At 54.0% G+C, this 22,908-nt stretch overlaps 1 protein-coding gene across 2 annotated transcripts; it reads left to right on the forward strand.

Annotated features, from left to right (window-relative positions):
- The first annotated feature begins 369 nt into the window (after positions 1-369).
- On the forward strand, positions 370-22,908 carry Adss1 (adenylosuccinate synthase 1). Of its 2 annotated transcripts, none has more exons than XM_039113409.2 (13): positions 370-839; positions 9,772-9,874; positions 13,471-13,533; positions 13,931-13,981; positions 14,298-14,364; positions 15,484-15,591; positions 15,711-15,792; positions 15,947-16,073; positions 16,898-17,052; positions 17,908-18,032; positions 19,682-19,779; positions 21,150-21,299; positions 22,530-22,908. In XM_039113409.2, the coding sequence occupies exons 1-13, from the start codon at positions 726-728 to the stop codon at positions 22,580-22,582; spliced, it is 1,296 nt and encodes a 431-aa protein (XP_038969337.1). In that variant the 5' UTR covers positions 370-725; the 3' UTR covers positions 22,583-22,908. The 2 variants fall into 2 exon arrangements, with proteins under 2 accessions (XP_038969337.1, XP_003750285.1); XM_003750237.5 differs by having other exon boundaries at positions 755-1,458.

The raw sequence follows: 22,908 nt of genomic DNA on the forward strand, positions 1-22,908 counted from the left end.
TCCCCTCCCCACTGTAGCACTGAGTGAGGCGGACAAGGATATGTAGTCGCCACATAAAGGGTGTAAGTCTCCTCTGAGAGGTAGTGTCCACACCCAAGCCCCTGACTGCTTCAGCCATAGCAATTGAAGAGATTGTCTATATCCCTATGTGAAACAAAAGTCACAGATTACCATGACCTGCACAGCCAAAAAGGTAGTAGCAGTGTGGTTGAGGCTGGCTGGGAACAGCCTCTCTTCCCCAGGGTGGCTGGTGGGGGTCAGGCCCCCAGAGGGTTTGTCCAGTCTCGTTGGACTTCTGACAGGCCTGAGAACTGCCCCCAGGGCAACAAGGAGCCTGACAGCTCTGTGAACCTGTACCCCGGTCAGTCAGCACACTTTGGAAGGACAACCCCCCACAGTGGGGGGTGCACCACACAGGCCTCCCAGCCCCAGGGTCTGTCTTCCTTTATCCCTGTTTCCAGCCTGGATTGACCTGCTTCATCTACCTCAGGAGTGAGCAAGAGCAAGGCAAAGCAGTGCGTCCTTGGAGGAGCCCAGGAGTGGCAGAGGCAATTGTCCCCTGTCTGATATGGGTCTCTTGGAAATTTGGATTCTGCTCTGTTCCTTTGTCCTTCAAGTTGCTCTGACCCGGGCGATTGGGGGTACTTCGTCATACACTTGGCACTGGGGTCTGGTCTAGCTACAGCCACCCCAGAGCTGTACGTCCCAGGCCAGCAGGGGCGACTATGTGGCCTGGTGGAGAGAGGTCATCCTCAGTTAAGGTGACTTTCTGGGCGGCTCTCAGGAGACTGGCTCCCAATCCTGGACTTAAGGTTCACAACGGGAAAACGGGTGACTCGGTAGGTAGATCCTCCAGATTAGCGGCAAAGAAACATTTCTGTGGCTCTGCTTTTGCTAACCACTCTCTTGCGCCTTAAAAACCAGCCATCTTTGCAGTTTCTGCAACTCCGAACCCTGTCCTAGCCGGCCAGTGGGCGGGGGTAGAGTCCGGGTCGTGCAGCACTGGCACCTCTCGCGTCCTCGGGTGCTCTGAGTCATCTGCTTGCCTGAGTCGTGTTGGGGCTTCTGCACCCTAAGTGCGCGCCACCTGCAGCAACAGCGGCAGGGACAGAGACCTGTGGCCACAGGTCACCGAGGTGCGTCACCGCGTGCGCAGGACCCGCCCCCGGCCCGCCCCCCTCTCTAGGCGTCCGCATTTAATGGAGCGAGAGCTCTGGAGGCGGCGGGCTCTCGCTTGGCCCAGAACAGCGGAGGAGCTAAGCCAGCATGTCCGGGACCCGAGCCTCCAACGACCGGCCCCCCGGCACAGGCGGAGTCAAGAGGGGGCGGCTGCAGCAGGAGGCGGCGGCGACAGGCTCCCGCGTGACCGTGGTGCTGGGCGCGCAGTGGGGGGACGAGGGCAAAGGCAAGGTGGTGGACCTGCTGGCCACGGACGCCGACATCGTCAGTCGCTGCCAGGTGCGGGCCAGGCGCCGAGTCCCTCCCTAACCCGCCCAGCGAACCTCTCCCTTTCCCCGGGATCCAGACGAACCCCTTCCTCCTGTGCCCTGAGTGGGTCATAGTCTTTTGGATTCCTCCCTTCCAGGAGCACCTTCCCCACCGACTAAACCTCCCTTCCTACACACACACCCTCTCACACCAAGCTCTTGGCCTCCCACCACCCACCCACCTCCTTCCCAGGGCAACGGCAGGATCCCGAGCTAAAAATATAAGTTGCTGAGTTGGGGACATGGGATCCTCAGGGGTAGGACGTTCCAGGGCAGTGACGGTGGGCCCTCCAGTGGAGAGCGCTCCAACGGGGTGGGTCGAAGCACCCCAAGACTCAGCAAAGGGTGAGAGCTGCTTTCTGAGAAGGGGGTGTCCCTGGTGAGTCAGCCAGCAGAGACAGGATGAAAATAAGGGTCTAACCCAGAGGAAGAAAGGGTTAAGGACCTGAAGCAGAGTTTAAAGGGGTCCTGGCTGACATGGAGAATGGAGGAGCCACAGATTTCCCGGGCAGGGTGACCCAGTGGCTGGTAGTGCTCAGAGAAGGCCGGAGAGGGGCTTTGTGCTGCAAGCTGCTCTGAGCACCCATATTTGTTCTGAATGGCTCTGAACAGTGGGTGGTATACTCCTGGGGCTACTAGCCTGCTCTCCTTAGGTCTCTGTGGTGCCATGCTGCAACGGACAACCACACTGCCTCTGGGGTGTTAACCTCAGCACAGAGAGCTCAGTTTGAAGGAAGATACTCTTGTCATATGGGTTTGGAGCCACACTTATGGCGGCGGACCCAAATGAAGGTGGGGACACCTGCTGGAGTTCTTTCTTCCTGGTTCTGTGCCTTTGGCTTTCTCGCTGAGTTCCCAAGGATTCAGCAGGGCTCAGGAGGCATAGGTTGGTTCTCTGGGCCACATCTGCCCAGCTGGGGATGTGGCTTTCTGGAAGTTCTCCCAAGGATGAGGAGATAGCCCACTCTCTTACCCTGTTCACCCCTCTCTCTTGAAGTCTCTGGGTCCTAAGGACAAATCTTGGACCTCCGACCCCCTACACCTTGCTTGCTTTGTCCAGCTATGTGTGTGCAACTGGGATATACTCCCAGTGGCCTGTAGTCCTGCTCTCTCCAGTGACCCAGCACCACAGCCCCCACCCTCCCTCGGGGCCATTTGCTCCAGTGGCACCTACAGTCTTTCCGTACAACTTGCTGGTTTTTGGTCAGCACTGTCAGAGAAGTCCCGTAGTGTGCCTCGATGATCCCGGGCTCCACTTCCTGCTGTGGACACAGTTCTGGGTGAAGATGGTCCGTCCTTGCTCTATGCCCAAGTCAAGATCCCCATTAACCTGACAGGACCTTCACAAAACAGAGTGGGACCACAGCCATCCTCTCAGATGGGCTATCTCTCCCTACCACCTGACCTCCCCAGCGGATCCATGAGAGTAGAGACATGTTTCTCTTCCAGTCTCTAGTGAACTAGCAGGTCAGGAGCCTCCCATAGAGTTCCTCTGCAGGCGGGGAAACTGAGGCTCAGAGAAGTTGAAGAACCAAGATAGCTGTTCCTTTGAGTCCCTTACAGCCTTCATCATAAGCCACCATGATGGCACAGGCCTACCCTCTCCCCCCCCCCCACCTCTGCTCCATGGACAAGGCAACAGAGTCAGCCCCCTCTGGAAGGCACCTCCCGTCCTTTCTCCCTGGGTGCCCAGCCCCTGGGTCATTGCAAGCACTTGGTGATTCTGGTTTCTAGCACTTGTCCTTCCCCTTGGCAGGGACCTCTTTGCCTGCCACTGGCCTCCCAAATGTCCCCTATGGCCAGCCCTGTGTGATTGGAGGCTGGCGGGGTGGGAGGATCTAGGTAAGTTGCCTCTGGCTTTGAATGGGTGCATGAAACAAGTGAAGGTTCAAGAGGCCACCCTGAAGCCAAGCCAAAGGGCTGGCAAAGACAAGAATGCAAGCCAACCCCCCCCCCCATAGTAAGTTAGCAACCTGAAAGGGCTCTATAGCTAGCTAGGCTGCCCGTTCTGGAGAATGGCTTCTGGAGAATGAGCTGCCCTACCCCCTAACCCCTCATGCCAATGGGGCTATCTTCCAAATCTGGCTTCCACACTTCTCCGTCTCCACTACCCTGGGCTTTGACTCTGTCCACCACTGCCAACTACCCTTATTTAACTGGGGGGTTCTATGAGTCAGGATGCGATGCTGACCCCCAGGAGCACCCTCTAGCCAGCATCTCTGGCCTTGAGTCCTGCCTGCATTCTTCTTTCTCCCTATGTCTCTGCTCTGATTTGACCCATGCCCCACCCCTCCTGACACATAAGCATTCTTCCTCCACCCTGCATCTCTGAGGCTGCTGGGGGCTGCATTGTCTTCCTCTCTGGTTCCTCTACTAATTCCACCCCTCACTCGCCTCCAGGAGAGTCTTCCTGACCTCCTGCTCAGGGTGCATTGCAGCTCGAGGCCATCACTTGCCTCTTGAGCTGAGGGATTTGCGATTTGCTCTCTCTTCCTCTCTCTTGGAGTCCCAGACACCTCCACCCAGGCTTCCTCTTTCTGTGCCCTCCATGTTTCCTCCTCAGTTGCCTGACTGGCCAACTGTGTCCAGACACTCCTCCAGATGGGTCCGATGTACCTGTTACCTGGTGGGCATGCTGGTTGCTACCTCCTGATGCATTCCATTGCTAGTCTGGGCTCTCCCTTCTATGCCCACAGTAATCTTTCTCTGATGCTTGCAGTAACCTGTCTGGCACTGACAGGCTGCCACACAGGCCTGTTGGGATTTAAGACTCTCCTTCCAAGTGGTTGCAGGGTCAGAATCCTCAGGGTGCTAGGGCATTGTCATCTGGCCATGCCCAGTACCAGGCTGCTTTGGGGGCTTTCTTGGTTTCTACCGTGAACCCCTGTACCATTCCCATGTCTGCGCTGCTGTCTAGCTGAGGCCATGCTTGTGGAAGGGCTGGCCCCAGGTAGTAGTAGACAACTGTGGCCGTGACTGCAAGGCTTGGGATCCCAGGGGCCTTCTCTAGGAGAGTGGCACACTTAGAGCCGAAGTCCCATGCCAGGACCTGCCTGGCAGTCTGCGGGTGCTCTGGAGCTTTCTCCAAGGGGACACAGAGGGAAATGCATGGCCTTGGATCCGGGCTCCTCCAGGGGCCTCTGGCAGTAAGAGGCGCCACAACCGTGTGCTAGGAATGCCTGCTGTTGATTCTAGAAGCAGGCCTCCCCATGCTTGCACGTGTTGATGGCTTTGATGGCCAAGCAGCGTCTCCAGGAGAGAACTCCCAGGGTCACATAGCCACATGTCACCTCAGGAAGGACTTTCATATTCCTGCCCAGACCAGTTTGTCCCTATACAGAAAGAAGCAAGTGAGTTGTACAACAGTGAGCAGATCTGGAAGAAAATGAAGGCCCTGACACCCCATCCTTCCCAGGCCTCTTAGAAGGTGGGTCAAGAGGGGAGGGGCACCAGCAGGTCAGAGGACTGGGGACCCCTCTCCTCTGGCACAGGGAGGAACCAGAGCGAGAGTTCAGGAAGGCACAGACAGGAGCAGGACCAGGACTAGACTGTGGCGCTTGTAACATGTTAGTAACTAGGCTCAGTCCTGCAAGCTCATAACACACTCCACCCTAGGTCAGGCAGAGAGAGGAGAGACTGGGAGTTGTAAGAGCAGAAACCCCTGCAGATGCTGGAAGAATTGAGGAGTCGAGGTGAACCAGAAACAGAGCTGCAGGAGCCCTGGGAGCTAAACGCCTGCTCCTTAGCTTGCCGCTTGTATGCACAGTACATCGACACATGTCGCTCACGCAGAGTCCTCCCCTGCTGTCTGTGAAGAGGCAGAGGTCCTAATTACCCAGGAGCCTCCTAGCCACCTCAGCCACCTCTGTACCCTTCCAGGGACCTACAGATACCAGGACAGAATAGGAACAAAGCAGACTGGAAGGCAGGAGCCCATAGCACCCCCTGGTGGAGGGAAATGCCACAGCCCCTGTCCAGGGACCTGGAGGGGAAGGAAGGTCCTGGCCTAGAGGACAGGGAGAGGAATAGGAAGGCCTCGGTCCTCTCCCTGTCCTCTAGGTGCTCTGCATCCACACACAGGCTTCCTGGATGGAGGGGCCTAACTAGATAGGGAAGTCTATTCCAGGTCTCTACCCAGCAGGGCCCTGGGGTTGTCCTGAAAGAAGATACTGGGACACTAGTTGGTGACGTCCAGCCCTGAGATCCTCTGCTTTGCACCGACAGAGCCCTGGCTAGTCGGGAGGAGCTGTGTCCAGATGCTCACAAGATGGGATGACTGTAGGAAAAGCATTGTAGACGTTGGGTGTGGATAGGCAGAGGAAAGGGGTGTTGGTTTCTGCAATGCATGTCCACAACCATTGCATACACAGCCCAGTCAGAGGATGTCCCTGCAGGGCCTGCGCCCAGAACCCTTCCCTGCCTCCCACTGAAGATATGGGTCACAACTGCAGGGCAAAGCAGAGGTTGGGACAAAGTTGATCTGGAACAGGATCTGGTTTGCTTCTGGTCCCTCCTTGTTTTCCAAAGACGAAAGTCTCTTGTCTTAATTGGATGCCAGGCCCTGAGGGCACTGAGTGGCCGACTAGCTAGGCTGTTGAAGAGCACTAGGGGGACTTCAGTGCACACCAAGTCCTCAGAATTGAACTGTGGAGAAAACACCCTGGGAGGAGTCTGGATTTACCTAGTGGGGCTACCCTGCCCTGCCCAGCAGGCTCCTGAATGCTCCTGACCCTGGGCCCTGGTGTGAATCTCTATGGTACAGATATCCTGAGGTGTGTGATTTGAGTTGTCCGTGTAGCCGTTCCCTTTACCTGGCCAAGGGTAGGAGGTGTCTTGGTGTGCCTTGGGGTGACCATGCCTCCAGTGCTTCCACACCATTCACACTGTAGGCGGAGAGGAGCTGCCCTTGCTGACAGACCCTGAAGGCTGTGCCCAAGTGCCTGGTGTCCCTCTGCAAACCTAGGCAGCTGGTTTCTTCCATCAGACTCCCATGAAGGGCAGCCTGAGCAAGTACTTGGCTCTGACATCACAGGTCCTTTTTAGTGTTAGTAACAAGGGTCATCCTGACCAAAGGCTCCCACAGGAGAGCAGGGCAGGGGGCCACAGATCTATGGGCTACTCCTGACATACACTGGCCAGTGCTGCTTGGACACTGCTAAACTCTTCCTGGTATTGAGGGGTCAGTGAGATCCTGAGTTCTAAGGTTCCCTAGAGCAGTCTGAGGCTGGACACCTCTCCATCTGCCAGAGCTGGAGTTGGCAGTAGCATAGGCGGTGTTTCCCCATCTGTGTAGAGCTCCATGGGGCCCTCATAAGCTGACCAACTTAAGGGGGTTAGTGAGCCTCAGAAACAGAGCTGACCTCTGCCTCTTCTCACCCAACCTCCTGCATTGAGAGCCATGTCTAATCAGCTGTACTGGAGAGGTCTAAATATCCCACATCCTCTGCAGAGGTTGGTGACTCTTATCATGCCCAGATCTGATAGCATGTCTGGCCTGGGTTAGTAAAGTCAAAGAAATGGCAAGCACGTGCGTGCGTGTGTGAGAGCATGGGGGAAGGGGTTGTCTCGCTTCCATCTCCACCAACTGTGCCTGTGCTGCTGGTCAGTCAAAGACCTTAATGGGAAGAGGGAAACTATGACCCTGAGTCTCCACAGGGTTGCTGGGAGCCCAGTGTCCTGGGATGTCTTAGCAATGGCCTGCGCCTGGTGCCTGGGTATTGCAGTGGGCTCTGGCACTGAGGTCATCTGATATCTGTTGGCCCATGGTAGTCAGGCCTGTTCCTAGGCACCTGTGTTTACCCTCAACACAGACAGGCGGGTGCTTGCTGTCTGTGTCTCCAAGCCAGCTGACGTGGCCCTGGGCACTCAAAGAGAGCATCCCTCCTGGGGTGTCTGGGTTCCCTGGACCTAGCCACAGTGGAAGGCAGGTTGGCCACCTTGCTGTCCTTGGAGGCCTTGCCAGCCCAAGCCGAGCTTATCCCTCTAGGCTGCAAGCCTGTCTTCTCTTGGGACCTCAGTTTCCACATCTGTTCTTGGAGACCATCTTGACTGCCTCAGGCAGGAAACAGGATTGTGAGTGTTCCCATATTTGGGGAACTGAAAGGCGGTGGTGGTGGCAATTCTGCATCTGCCATAGCAAAGTCAAGCATGGATACAGTCTCCAAACCCAAGTCTTGTACCTCATGGGCTTGTCTCCATGCCGATGATGTGACCTTACAAGCTCAGGAGCAGGACACAGGTATCTGCTGTACCTAGCTGGTGGCAAGTTGAAAACCAGAGCTGCAGGCAGCTCCCTCAGTTCCCACTTCCTTCATGCCCCACCCACAAATACTATCTTCTTCCTAGTAGTCCCTCTGGGGCCCTTCTTAGGTAGTTCTCTTTCCAGCACAACCTCTGGCCTGCTCCGCGTCATTTTCTCCTGCTCCATTGGCAGCCCAGGGTCACTATTACCTGCTTACAGAGGCTGTAAGGCCACACTATCTGCCACCCAATGGGGTGCCCTCATCTGCCTAGAGCTACCCAAGGATCAGCTTAATATGACTTGCAGGGAGCTCCTAATCCTTGGGTAGCTCCAGGCACATGAGGGTACCTCCTTGCAAACAGCTCCAGCAGAATTTTTTCAAGGCTTGAGGACAGACTGCATAGAGTACCTTCTTTAATAGTTGGGTGTATGGGTTGGGGATTTAGCTCAGTGGTAGAGCGCTTGCCTAGCAAGAGCAAGGCCCTGGGTTCGGTCCCCAGCTCCGAAAAAAAGAAAAAAAAATAGTTGGGTGTATGAGTCCACACCATGAGGTTGTCCTCTAGCAGACCCATCTCTGTCATCTACATGGTGATAAGCCTCACAGAGGGCAGACAAGGAACAGGAAGTTAAGGCATACAGGTCTGGGGCCTACTCTTAAAACTCATGGAAAATGAAGACTTTGGAGGGAGAGGCCCTTACTCAGGGTCTCAGCATCAGCATCCTCTGCTGCCTACCTCAGCAGGAGCTGGTGGATGTGATCCTTCATATCCTAGTGCTTAGAGGTGGTCATGAACGGAGTTGAACCTTCATTGAGGATGCTGCTTTAGTAGGCAAGGGAAAGATGTGTGAAAGCCAAAACACCTTGGCTCCATTAGCAAAGTTAACAAAGGTGTCATGTGTTTGGCCTACGTATCTTCTGGGACAGAAAGGGGAGCTAGAGCTGAGCTTCAGGGTCCCTAAGCTGCTGTGAGCACAACTGCTCTCTACTGTACAGTTAGGGGGACCACAGTGCTATCTGCAGGTGGGATTTGGTACTGCAGCCCATAACTCTGCTGGCCTTTGAAAGTCCACAAGAACAGTATGGTTCTCAACCTATGGGTCATGATCGCCTTGGGAGTCATATATCAGATGTCCTGCATATCATAGATGTGTTCCATTATGATCCATAACAGTAGGAAAATTATAGTTATGAAGTAGCAACAAAATAATTTTATGGTTGGGGGCTCACAACAACATGAGGAACTGTGTTAAAGGGCCGCAACTTTAGGAAGGTTGAGAACCATTGTTCTAGAAGGCCTTTGTGCCTTGCCCCCCACACACACACACCCACCAGCACACCCAGACTACAAGTTCCTGATGGACAGAGACCTTCTAAGTTGCCTTCCCACCCTCGTGTGGGTGACAGGATACCATAGTCAAAGGCAAGAGAGCTTTAGTGACTCACCACCATGAGCCTCTGGGAGCCTGAGGACACAGTGTCCAGGGTGTGTAGCTGTGTACTTGTGGTCAGGTAACTGACTAATGGAAGGATGTTGGAGCCTGAAGCCTATCTTTGGTGTGGGCCCTCTCCCCACCCTGAAAGCCCTATCCCAGCGGGCCTACCTTCATTCAGCTTGAAGAGGGAATCTCTCTAAAACAGGATGACCTTTCACTTTTACCCAGGACAGGGCCTGGTGAGGAGGACTGCAAGCTGGGCTGTGGGGTCTGAGTCTGCACTTTCCACAGGGATTGTTCATCAGTTCCTCATTCCTTTCTGGTGGAGAGGGGGCCTCAGCAAGGTCTACCTGCCAGAGCTGCACTAAACCATGGAACCAGGCTGGGCCTGAGCACCTCCATCTAATCTCTGGCCATTCCAACATCAGACACTAACTCAGCCCAAGGCCCTGACCATTGACCTAGTTTGCCCAAGCCCTATGGCTGGACAACACCGGGGCCTTAAGCACCACGTAGGGAGAGAGCTGGCTCTCGAGTGAGGCTAGGGTCCTAGGCAGGCCCCTGTGGGATAGTCTTATACCAGCGGCTCATTCTGGTCTCTGTTTCTAGGGGGGCAACAATGCCGGGCACACAGTTGTGGTGGATGGCAAGGAATATGACTTCCACCTGTTACCCAGCGGCATCATCAACACCAAGGCCGTGTCGTTCATTGGTGAGTGCCCCTGCAGCTCCAGCCTGACCCTCTGAACCAAGATCCCAGTGTGTGTGGAGAGGGGGGAGTCTTACCATACAAACCCCAGGGCTGAGACTGTCCCATATGCTCCCCTGGAGCCCCCACCCAGAAATTGTCCTCAGAGCCCAGAGTCAGCAGGAGTCAGGGTAGTGGAAGCTCTGTGGAGCACTCTCTATCCATCTATCTATCTATCTATCTATCTATATGTCTATCTATCTATCTATCTACCTACCTACCTACCTATCTCTGTGTGTGTGTTCAAGTTCATGTGTATGGATATGTTTGTATGTGTGGGGGTGAGTGTGTAACAGTGTGTCTTCATAATACATAGGCCTGGGAACAGTCTGAGCACATATATAGCTGTGCTTTCCTGATGCTGCCTGAACTGTTATAGCCATCACCCCCTTGGACAGCTGTTCCAGATTCCTGACAAGGTTTCCCCTACCCGTGGTCTCTCTAGTAATTGAAGAGGAGCCCCCTCCTGTCTAGCTCATCCCCAGCCCCTCTTGTCCTCATTCTTCTAGCACTGGTTGATAGATTTGTGTCTTATCTGACCCCCACATCTCAGTCAGGAAGCAAAGGCAAGGTACTGCCTGTCCAGAAGCCAGCAGATAGCCCAGGTCTGGCCCATTGCGTAGGAGCAGAGGAAGGAAATCTGCAAGGTAGGGGCTGGGGTGGGTAGAGTCAGATCTGAGACTCCATTGAGTCCCTCCTCTTAAGTACACACTGTCTCTAGCCCTCCCAGTCCAGACGGTGATGGTGTTCACCTTCTACAATGGGGAGCCCCAGCTACCAAGGTGGCCAGTCTCTCCATGTGTGTCTCAATAGAGCGGCAGAAAATGGCGCCGCCTGTCTTTTGGGAAGGCTGTAGGAAATAACCTATCAGCCTGCTTCTACTCATCCAGAACCCTTCCTTGGTGGGACAACACAGTAAAGACACATTTGACCCACCACATGTGCTACTCAGCCCTGGGGGATGGCTTGGAGCTGATGACAGGAGAGCGGCTGGCAATTATCTCTGGAAGCTCACTCAAGAGCAGGGGTGCCATGCTCACCCAAAGGGTGCCGCTCAGAGCAGTCACTCAGCAGGAGCACCAGCCTGTGTTGACCCTTGGCTTGCGACACTCCTCGCCTCTCTGCTGCGGGGTTATTTCAAGATGTTGTGGCATTTGGGTGACCTTTTATGTTCACTGTGGCTTGTGTAATCTCTGAGTCACTCCTATCTGGACTGGTGTTCCACCTCCCTCTGCCAAACCTATGCCATGGCCAACCCCACGAGGCTAGCGTAGGATTCCTCCTGAGAGCAACTGCAATCTCTGCTTGTTTGAATCTCCTCGGTCCAGACCCTCTCTGGCAAAGCCATGTGCTTCCCTCTCTCAGCCTGTGAATCTAGCTGCGTGGGCTTACTCTGAGGATCCTGTATTTGTTGTTCCATGATAAAGGATAGCCCCCAGGGTCCTGGCAGGGTTCTGGGAACCTTTAGGGTCCACATTTCTCCATGGTTCCTATTTTCTTATGGAACTGCTTCATTGAACCATAATTTACACATTATAAGACTCAACGACTGTCAGGGGTAGACAGAGCTTGGTGGTTAAGAACACTGGCTGCTCTTCCAGAAGTTCCCAGCACACAGGTGGCAGTTCACAAGTGTCTGCAACTCAAGTTCCAGGATATCTGACACCCTCTTCTGGCCTCCGTGGGCACCAGACATGCTCAGCCATATACAGGCACAGCACACACACACACACACACACACACACACACACACACACACACACACACACAAAACCAATACAATAAAATAAAGTATATTAAGTTACCCGCTGTAAAGGTTTTGAGGCCACGCGGTTGATTCCAGAATGTTCTGCTCACTCAGAAGTCCCCTGTGTCAGCTGACCTCCCCTTGTCACCGAGGTAGTAGTTTAGATTTGTGTTGTTTTCTTTGCTTTGCTTTGCTTTTGAGGTAGGATCTCAGGTAGCCCAGGGCAGTCCTGAACCTGCTCCAAAGCCAAGTCTAGCCTTGGCTTATCCTCACACTGAGAAGTGGGTTGATTTGAGAATTCGAGAACCCAGACTGGCTCCAAATACATGAGCCTCCTACCTCAGCCTCCCAAGTGCTGAGACTCTGAGCCAGCAAGTCATGCTTCCAGTGGGCTTTAAGCTGCTGTTTTGAGATCAGAGTCATAAAACAGGGTGCATCCTTGTGTGCTGGATGGAAAAGGCTATCCCTGGAGGCATGCGTGGGGTGCTGGGGCATCTGGGTTCCTTACTTGTAGGCTAGAAAGATGGCTTCCTGCTAGGCTAACCTGGAGAGAGACACTTGTGGGTTTGAGACCCTGACTGTGTCTAAAGCTCAGTCCCTCCTCTCTGGTCTGCAGTGGTCACCAGGTCACCGCATGGAAGACAGCCTCTGTTCCTATTTGCTTTCTGTTGCTAAAGCACCCTGACTAAAAGCAACTTGGGGAGGAGAGAGTTTATTTGGCTTACATTTCCAGGTCACAGTTCATCATTGAGGGAAGTTGGGGCAGGAAGCTCAGTAGGATCTGAAACAAAAACCAAAGAGGAGGAATTCTGCTTACTGGTTCTCACTCTCTGGATCATTCATGACCAGTTCTGTCTGTCTGTCTGTCTGTCTGCCTATCTATCTATCTATCTATCTATCTATCTATCTATCTATCTATCTATCTATCTATCTATCTCCTCCTCATTCTTTGAGTCTTGCTATATAGACCAGGCTAGCCTTAGGTCATAGAGATATACCCTGCCTCTTCCTCTAGACTGCTGTGATTAAAGGCATGCTCCCCCAGGCCCAGCCTCGGCTAACTTTCTTACACAGCCAGGCCCCTGTCTAAGCATGGCACCCTCCACAATGAGCTAGGGCCTCTTACACCAATTAGCAATCAAGACATGGTCACAGGCCATCTGGTCAAGGATGTTCTTAAGCTGAGGTTTCTGCTTCCTGGGTAACCCTAGGCTGTGTCAAGACAAAAACTAAGCAGGACACCTCCATAGCTGCCCTTGTCTCAGACAGCTGGGGGCTGAGTGCGCAGCTTCCTGGGACACTCCTTGTATGTGCATCCCGGTGTCCTCCAGACCTCCTGACAGCTCACTTCCACTGTCAATAAGGAACATACCAGCGTAGGACATTTGCAACTATGTATCCACTCACCCTCCAGAGGCCTCACTACCCTCTAAGATGCTATCACCATCTGGGGCAGGCTCAGTGCTCAACGCCCAGGGTTGAGACTTATGTAGCATTTTACCCCTGTCTGCAGAACTTTCCAATCCCCATGCCAACACTGTGGAGCCCTAAACGCCAGGCCACCTGCCCACCCTCTGCTTCCCCCCAAGGTCCAGGCGCTGAAATTCTACTCTTGTCTACAAGAGTGTGGGTAACTTGAGACCTCACCTAAGTGGATTGTGGGGATTCATATCGTCTGTGCCTGGGTCCCAGTGTCCCTGATTGTAACTGTGCTGTCCATCACCCGGGTTTAGGCACCTGAGTTGTTTGCTCTTGCAGTCTAGCAGCACCATTTGAAATGTAAATATTCGTGATTCTGTGCCCTGTGTTGCAGGCAATGGTGTGGTCATCCACTTGCCAGGCTTGTTTGAAGAGGCAGAGAAGAACGAGAAGAAAGGTAGGCCACCCATGGCCTTGCCCCACTCACAGGCCCACTCCCTGGCTGCTCCCTGCGCGCTAACTCTGCAGAGCAGACAGCAGAGCCCTCACGAGGGAGTGGAAGCTGGGCAGCCCAGTATCTCTAAACTGCCTACAGTGTCTAAAACTCCAAGGTGCAGGACATCCGGGAAGGAGGCTGAAGCAAGAGGAGATCTAGCACGGGTGTGGTGTCTCTTGGGTTGGAGTCCGGGGGCCGTAGTGAGCATCAAGTACCAGAGCAGGGCTGTGGCTGTGGCTGCTGTGCAGTGCATGTGTCCTTCGGAACCTGGCCACACACTTGAACCAGCAGCACTGAGGGGGATGGCGCTCATCGCCCAAGAGTGCACACATCTGTCATCTCTGCCATATCCCTGCAGGGCTGAAGGACTGGGAGAAGCGGCTCATCATCTCTGACCGGGCTCACCTTGGTAAGGTCCCCATGGGGCCCTGGGGTTTGCCTCTCCTTACCCCCTCCACAGTACAGGGCTCAGGAGACCCTGGAGGGCTTGCCTGGCACCATGTACTGCTGAGCCTTACTCTTTTTAATGAGCCTCAAGGTAGCAGCGAGGTCAAAGCCGGGGTCAGACTCGGTTACCCTTTGTGGAGCCTGGGACTCTGGAACCCGGGTTCTGCTCCCAGCTAGGCACCGCTGACCCCTTCTCCTGACACCATTCAGAAAGTGAGGTCCCTCACAAACCTCTGTCCTCTGCTCCTCTCCTGCCCGTGTGCTGCTTTGGGCGACAGTGTTCGACTTCCACCAGGCAGTGGACGGGCTGCAGGAAGTGCAACGGCAAGCACAAGAGGGGAAGAAGTAAGTTCCTCATGCCACCCGTTCTTCCTCTCCCTGGGGACTTCCAGTTCCTCATTCTGGTGGCCCGGGTGCAGGTCCTGTCTGAGCATCAACCAACTTAGAGGGTCCTGTGAGATTAGAACCTGCAAGAACTACAGGGGAGTCCAGCCTTGGGGGTCACACCCTGACTTTGTTGGCTGGCACCATCCCGAGCATGTACACATCCCACAGGGAAACACGACAAACACTGAACTGGCCTGACTGCCCCTGCTTGGCCAGCAACCACTGTAGCACCCAATGCCCACTCCTCCACAAGTGATACTTGCTCTCCGGTCCACTCAGAAATGTTTGTTAGAATTCCAGACATGGGCTGGGAATTTAGCTCAGTGGTAGAGCGCTTACCTAGGAAGCGCAAGGCCCTGGGTTCGGTCCCCAGCTCCGAAAAAAAGAACCAAAAAAAAAAAAAAAAAAAAAAGAATTCCAGACATGCCGGGGATGCAGGCGGGGAGCTGTCAGGGTGGCACACGCACATACTCTGCAGAGGTGCACAGCGCTCATGTACATGTCAAGGCACGTTGCTTACACAACTGTGCATATATGAGCATGAATGTGTGCTTGCATGTGCACATGGCACACGGATACGCACGTGCCCTCGCATGCACGCACGCGCACGCAAATGTTCACATTCATGAGCACGCATGTGTACTTGCACCTATACGGGTGAATTATTCACGAAAGTGCACACGCGGTCACATATGCACACTAGCGGAAGCACACTGTCACGCGAACACACACAAGACATGAGTGGTGACAGTGAGCAGTTGGCTGACTTGGGGTCACTTGGGCAGACATGAGGTGTGTGGCATTCACACTGTGACAGTGCTCTTGCTGCCAAGGCACCAAGCCAATGTTTAGAAGCAGAGAGGGGAAGCCCTGATGCTGGACCCCAGGACTCTCTTCCCCACCCACCCTGCACCCTGCTATGAGCTTAAACTGTCTGCATGTCCTTGCAGTGGTTGAGCATCCAGACCAGGCTCCGTCTCACCTTCTGGCCTTGATTCCTGGGATGGGCCGTGGGTCTGCTAGAAGCTGGGGTGGGATCAGCCAGGCTCCTCAGCAGCATCCACTCTGTGTCTTTAGTATCGGCACCACCAAGAAGGGAATCGGACCAACTTACTCCTCCAAGGCTGCCCGGACGGGCCTCCGCATCTGTGACCTCCTGTCGGATTTTGATGAGTTTTCTGCCAGGTAGGTCTGCCCACCCTCCCACAGCCCACGTGGAAAGGTGGTGGGAGACACGCTGGGAAATAGAGCAATCGGGTCCAGTGTGGTCCCTCAGAGGGTCACAGTGAGGGTTACCTGTACAGATTCAAGAACCTGGCCCACCAGCACCAGTCTATGTTCCCCACCCTGGAAATAGATGTGGAAGGTCAACTCAAAAGGCTCAAGGTAAACTGGGCCAGGCACCGGGGAAGCACATGGGGGTGGGCAGACCTGGGCGGAGCACAAAAGTCCCAGGCAGGTACTGCTGCCTGCTTTCAGCTCCTGTGGGCTCTGTGGACCCCGCTCCTCTGCAGCTCATGTGGTTGCATGGTCCTCTCAGGGTTTTGCTGAGCGGATCAGACCCATGGTTCGGGACGGTGTCTACTTCATGTATGAGGCACTCCATGGTCCCCCCAAGAAGATCCTGGTGGAAGGCGCCAACGCCGCCCTGCTTGACATTGACTTCGGTGAGTCCTGCACCATGCCGTTCCACCCTGAGAGCCCTTTCATATCTGCTGGGGACTGTAAAAAGTCATGGAACAGGGGCTGGGGATTTAGCTCAGTGGTAGAGCGCTTACCTAGGAAGCGCAAGGCCCTGGGTTCGGTACCCAGCTCCAAAAAAAAGAACCAAAAAAAAAAAAAAAAAAAAAGTCATGGAACAGCTGAGTGAAACAGGCCACCTTCCAAGGCCAGAGTACTGCCCACACTCATCACGAGGATCCCCTTGTCCTGTTTGCCTAATTTCAGCTACATAAGGGAGCAACAAAAGGGCTGAACTAGGATGAGGGAATTGGGACTGAGGCCGGATGTGAGACAAGAGAGCCTTGCAAGGCCAGCACCTCATATCCCTAGCACACCAGTCTACTGCCCTGATTGTTGGGGGAGCCACCTTAGCACAGGCTCCTATGTGATTTACACAGCACCCCTTAGGCCACTGCCCCAGCATAGGCCCCCAGACTGGTGGCCCTAGTGACCGCCATAGAGCAGTGGTTTTTAACCTTCCAGATGCCGTGACCCTTTCATACAGTCCCTGTATTGGGGCAACTCCAACCATAAAATGATTTGATGCTTCATAATTTTGCTACTGTTATCAATAGAAATGTAAATGTGTTTTCTGATGGTCTTCAGCGACCCCCACGAAACGGTCATTTGACCCCCCAAAAGGGGTCACCACCAACAGGTTGAGAACTACCGCCACAGGGGGATTCCAACAGCCCTTCGCTGAGAAAGCCTCATGGGCCTTGGGATCTGCACAGGGTAGTGAGTGTCCGCTGACCGTTCTGTTCCGCAGGGACCTACCCTTTTGTGACTTCTTCCAACTGCACTGTGGGTGGCGTGTGCACAGGCCTGGGCATCCCGCCCCAGAACATAGGTGATGTGTACGGTGTGGTAAAAGCCTACACCACCCGCGTGGGCATTGGTGCCTTCCCCACGGAACAGATTAACGTGAGTTCCAGCACTGGGGGTTGGGGTTGTGTCAGGTGGAGCTGTAGGTTTGCTGAGGGGAGCCTACCAAACAATTCTCCATGTCCTAGTTGGGTCTTTTTACAGCACAAGCTCAGGGGTGAGGTGTTAGAGGCTTTAAAGTCTGTTCCAACACCGTGACCAACATAGTTCATAAAAGGGCGTGTGTGTGTGTGTGTGTGTGTGTGTGTGTGTGTGTGTGTGTGTGTTCACAACTCCATTTTCCTCTCAAGCATGTGAGACCCACAGACAGGTGGGTACCTTCAGCATCAACTTAGAGGCTGAAAGCAGTACCGTGTTCCCACCGTCCTAGCCTTGGAGCATTTCTTGGAACTTCTGAGAGCTGCTTACCTGGCCTTCCTTACCTCACCTTCCCCTGACACCTGATTTGGATGAGTCATTGACTCTTTTCTCAGGAAAGGGAAGTGTTGGGCTGGAGAGATGGCTCAGCCGTTAAAGGCTAGGCTCACAACCAAAAATATAAGAGGAAAGGGAAGTGTTTGAGAGGGCCTGAGGTTGGGCCATATTTAGGGTGGGAGATAAATCCTGCTCCCCACCCCAAATTGCAGGACAAGGCCCCACCCTCACTTGCCCACCCTTAAACAGAACAGAAGAGGGGGTGGGCTGCCTGTGCCTCTGTACACAGGCCAGGCTTCGGAAACAAGTGCGACCTTCTCAGAACCATACCGGGGAGCAAAGTCCTGTGTGACTGCCTCAGCTACAAGAGGATGGAGAGGAGGGAGAGCCAGGAGCACGGGAGACAAGTAGGCACACGCCACACCTGTCCTGGCCAGTGTCCAACATGGCAGGCCCAGGCAGTCCTTTATTGTCACATAGGAAATTGGAGATCTGCTGCAGAACCGTGGCCATGAGTGGGGCGTGACCACGGGCAGGAAGAGGCGCTGTGGCTGGCTGGACCTGATGATCCTCCGATACGCTCACATGGTCAACGGCTTCACTGCGTAAGTGCCCTCCTGAATACTCGGGCTTAGGGTTAGGGTTGGGCCCCATCAAAGCTACATCACATAGGAGTCTTCTCCGATCACAAAGTCCACAGTGCGAGTGGAACTCCTCTCAGGGACTGGGGCCCCAGCGTCTGTGTGGAGTCTTTCCATCCAACCGAGCTCCCTCCCCAAAGCAAAGTTAACACTGGGGAGTAGCCATAGGTGTGGAGCAAACCCAGAACTGGGTTACACTTCCATCCTGACCAACCCGAAATCACTGCGATGGTCACGTGAGAGTTACTGTGAAGCTGCCCAAGTGTGGGATCTAGTGCGAAGTGAGGCTGATCCTGAGCTGAAGTACCAGGGCCAGGACAGAGCATCTTCAAAGACCAGCATCTTTGGGAGGCATTCATTCCCTACCATATACATGCAGACATGACCACTGTTTTTGTCTGCAGGGCTTGGGGACATCCTACAAAGTACAGTGGTAGTTTCTAAGCCAGAAGGACCTGGCATTTCTAGAACATTCATCCCACAGGAGGAACTCTGAGAGGAAGTTGGGAAGCAGAAGGCAGGCAGGGCTCCAGGTGCTTTTTGAAGGTGCGGAGATGGACCAGCCTCATAGCTTCCATGTCCCCCTGGAACTGACTTAATGCTCCTGAGGATACAGAGCCCCAATGAAAAAGGCTCTCTCAGAAGAACATGAAAGCCTCCAACAGTCAGGAGACAAAGGTAGAAGGGGTCAAGGTTGGATAAGGGCCTAAAAGCAAGGCATCCCTCCAGCAACAACAGGAGTCTTTCCAGGTCCCCCACCCCTGTGGGCCCCCAAGGATGCTCTCAGTTGGAATACTAGGACCATTTTCTTCAGGAGTATCAGGGAGCACAGAGTAGACCTCAGGGTCTTTTCAAAGGTCTGATTGATTGAAGAATGAGAGTTCACAGGATGCTGACTTCCCTGTCTTCTCTCCAGCTCCATAAGGGAGCCAAGGGCTTCCCCTCAGCATTAGAAGGTCTCAGTGGCTTTAAGATAACCAGAGCCTTCCTGGGCGGGAAAAGAACTGATAGGTAGCTATTAGTATACAGCTGGTGAAGAAGTAGCTGAGGCCTTGTGACGAAGATTCAGGGTAGCACGGGTCTGCACCCCACATCCAGCCAGAACAGGCACAGCCAGATGAGATCTATCTGTGACGTCTGTGTGGAAAGAGGGGAGCAAAAAAATGGGGTGGGGGTGGGGAAGAAACTCCAGTACAAGGCAGGTTTGAAGAATACCGAGGAGGGCCATGTTGCTCTGGAGTGGTGCTTGAGCAGATGCATCCTGGGAAGGCGGAAGGAAGAGTGGGTGCCATGTTGTAGCAGTAAACCTCACAAGTCCCATGCTACAGGGCAAACGTGCAAGAACACTGGGCAGAGAAGGCACCCGCTGGCAAGAGAGAAAGCCCAGATTTCAACAAGGCTCTCTCGTCGGGGCACACAAACAGCAGACTCGGGGCTCAGGCCCAGAGGCAGGCGAACAGGCAGTCCGCTAGCCTGTTCAAGGATTGCACTGGAGGAATCCCCTAATCCTGTGTTCAGTGCAAACAATGGGAGAAAGGGGAGGGTGAAAGCCAGACAGAAGCGATGACAGGATAACTCTTCTTCGTTTTGTCTGTACCTTGTTTCGGGGACAGGCTGGCGTTGACCAAGTTGGACATACTGGATGTCCTGAGCGAGATTAAAGTTGGTATCTCCTACAAGCTCAACGGGAAGAGGATCCCCTACTTCCCTGGTATGTGAAGCGAGACAAACCTGAGTTTTCTTGGCTGTTCGGACACTTTTCTTGAGCACTGGAATAGACATGCACTAATTTTTAGGTGACTAAAAGAGGCGTTTCTGCCCCCAGCAGGCAAACGGGAGGGGCTGAGATTCTGAGGGCCACTGCTCCTCTCCAAAGACTGGCAGTCTCCCGGTTTTAACCTCCCCGTTTCTTGGGGGAGGCCGGGCCCATTTCTGGGAAGCCTCGGGCCTTCTAGTGGCTTGGAAGTGTATTGGGACAGGACTGAAAGGGAGCCCACCCTGCCACTGGCCTTGACTTCCTGGGGACCCTCGCTAGCCTTAGAAAGGCCCGCCTCTGGGAAGATGGACAGCCTGGGAACTGAGGCGACTCGAGCTGCTCCAGAAAACATGGATCTCTATGAAAATGCATTTCAGATGAGAAAGCCTGCCCTCTGGGCAGATTCCTTTTTCTTTTGTTTTCTGGTGCTGGGGGTAAAACTCAGGGCCTGGCCTAGACTAACAGAGGCTTAGTCCCAAAGCTGTATCCTCAACCCTGAGTGACACTTAAGGGTCTGGCCTGGCTCCGGTGCCTTCCGGCCCTGTCTCTTCTTCAACACAGGGACGTTTTTCTGGCTTTTGGTTCCTCACGTATCTGGAGTATGCCTGTCAGCCTCAGGTCAGAGGTGCATCTTGTCAACTGAAACTCCCTCCCCTGCAGTGCACTGTAGGCAAACTGCCTCCTGCTCGCCGCTTCCAAAGAAGGAAACCCAGACAGACTCAGCCCTGTCCCTTGGCTTCTGAGCCACGTGCATCCCCACCAGCCTGGGTTGTTGACCCTAGTGACCCCTGACCTTTGAAAGGATGACCCTTCAAGTTCATAGAGTCTTGCTGGTGTCTTGGGGCTCTAAAGTTATGTGGAGTACCCAGGAAAGACACTGTCTGGCTCTGAGGCTTGAGAATGCCTGTTCCAGCATCTTCTATTAGCAAGGGATAATACATCAACTATGAGCTATGGGGTCCCAGCACAGAGTTGGGTGTCCCAAGCAGCAAGGTACCTTTAGAGACACCTTGGCTTCAGGGTTCTAGAGTCCCTTATACTGTCCAGTTGTGCCTTAGAGTTTCCCCGTTGACAATTCCGTGGCTATGCAGCGAATGTCAGTTAGCCAGTATCTCAGAACTGTCCCTGCTTCCTGGCTGGAAGGGGCACAGCCAACGTTTGAGCCCCACAGCAATCCCCTGATCGCCGCCCAATGCCGAAAAGCCAGCAGGGCCACTTGTCCTCGGAAGCTTCCTGTCTGCCAAGTCACCAGGTCAGAAGACAACCACCTCCTGAGGTAGGATGGTCTATGGGGTCCTGCTGACCCCACCCTCTCCCACCCACAGCTAACCAGGAGATATTGCAGAAGGTGGAGGTGGAGTATGAAACACTCCCTGGATGGAAGGCTGACACCACGGGGGCCAGGAAGTGGGAGGACCTGCCCCCGCAGGCCCAGAGCTATGTGCGGTTCGTGGAGAATCACTTGGGTGTTGCAGGTGGGTTCCTCCTACCCCCACGCCCTAAGCCTTGGGTACACCCAAAGGGCCTGTACCCCAACACAAGGCCTAGTGAGAAATCAGAACCCCGAGGTGGTAACCACATGAATGGAACAGACAGGAAGTGGTGGAGTTAGGAGCAGGTGTCATCTGGGGTAGGTCATTTCCACGGCTCCAGCCAGGTTGGGGCCCAGTGACTCAGCCTTGAGTGTAGCCTAGGGAATAAAAAGCAGGCAGTGTGTATGTGCCCTGTCATCCAGAGAAGACTAGGGTGTATCCCCAGGGCTCAGGCAAGGAGAAGCACAGGACAGGAGCTGCTTTCTGCTGCCTGAGGAGGAGTGACCCATTACGGGGCCTGCAATACAGTTTTTTTTTTTCTTTTTTTTTTTTTTTTCGGAGCTGGGGACCGAACCCAGGGCCTTGTGCTTGCTAGGCAAGCGCTCTACCGCTGAGCCGAATCCCCAACCCTGCAATACAGTTTTAAATGGTCCCTTTCTAGGGCAGGAGAGGTGGCTCAGCAGTCAAGAGCCGTGTTGCTGTTACGTGGACCAGGGTTTGTTTGGCTCCCCGTACCCACGTGGCAGCTCACGTAACTCCAGCCCCAGGGGGATCCTATGGCCTCTTCTGGCCCCTGTGGGCACCAGCGTGTATGTGGCATGCATGCATGCATGCGGGCAAAAACGCTTATATACCTAAAATTCTAAAAATCTAAAAATGACTATTTAAAAAACCTACTCTGCTTGGTGAACAGACAGCCCCTTTGCCAGAGGGATGAAAAGCACGTGCTACAAGGGACGTTTTGTAAAGTGTGTATCCATGTATTCAGAGGCAGAGGACAGCCTCAGGGTTCCACCCTCAGGAACACTGTCTACCTCCTCTTAAGACAGCCTTTGTCGGGGTTGGGGATTTAGCTCAGCGGTAGAGCGCTTGCCTAGCAAGTGCAAGGCCCTGGGTTTGGTCCCCAGCTTCGGGGGTGGGGTGGGGGGGGAGACAGCCTTTGTCATTGGTCTAGAACTCGCCCAGTGGGCCGGACTTGCTGGCCAGCGAACCCCAGGACTCTGCCTCCCCAGTCCTGGGATTATCAGGGTACTCCACCAGGCCAGCATTGTAACCTGGGCTCTTGGAATCAAACTCAGGTTTTTGTGGTTATGAGGATGCTCTCATCTCCCCACCCCTCCGAGGAGCGATTGCGTTCATGGTCTCTCTTCTGTCCTCTGTGTTGCCTTTCAGTCAAATGGGTTGGCGTTGGAAAGTCCAGAGAGTCCATGATCCAGTTGTTTTAGAGGCCAAGCAGAAGCCAGCAGGCCACACCGCGGTGTACCACCATGAGTGAGAGCCGCAGCCAAGACCCTCAGCAGTGCCACCAACGTCTCCAACAAAACAACCTGAAATTATTTTCTATACCTTTATTTTTCTATGTACGTTTTCAGCTTGGCCCTCTGAATTCTACAACAATTTTAGATGGGTGAAATCAACACTGGGTACATTTTTAAAAATTCTGCTTTTGAAATGAGCCCAAGTGCTCAAAATGGAGGCCTTCAATGACTGACTGTCCCGTGGTGTGTGTTCAGTTGGAGCCATGACGCAATAAACATCCAGGAGTCAGTGA

This window comes from Rattus norvegicus, chromosome 6 (genome assembly GCF_036323735.1).
Source record: "Rattus norvegicus strain BN/NHsdMcwi chromosome 6, GRCr8, whole genome shotgun sequence".
Taxonomy (NCBI): domain Eukaryota; kingdom Metazoa; phylum Chordata; class Mammalia; order Rodentia; family Muridae; genus Rattus; species Rattus norvegicus.

Bases quoted from the DNA above. Each gene is read 5' to 3' on its own strand.
- Adss1 (XM_003750237.5), top strand. From the start codon at position 1,267: ATGTCCGGGACCCGAGCCTCCAACGACCGGCCCCCCGGCACAGGCGGA. The intron at 14,365-15,483 runs GTAAGTTCCTCA...CTGTGTCTTTAG, and splicing joins CAAGCACAAGAGGGGAAGAA to TATCGGCACCACCAAGAAGG. The intron at 19,780-21,149 runs GTATGTGAAGCG...TCCCACCCACAG, and splicing joins GAGGATCCCCTACTTCCCTG to CTAACCAGGAGATATTGCAG.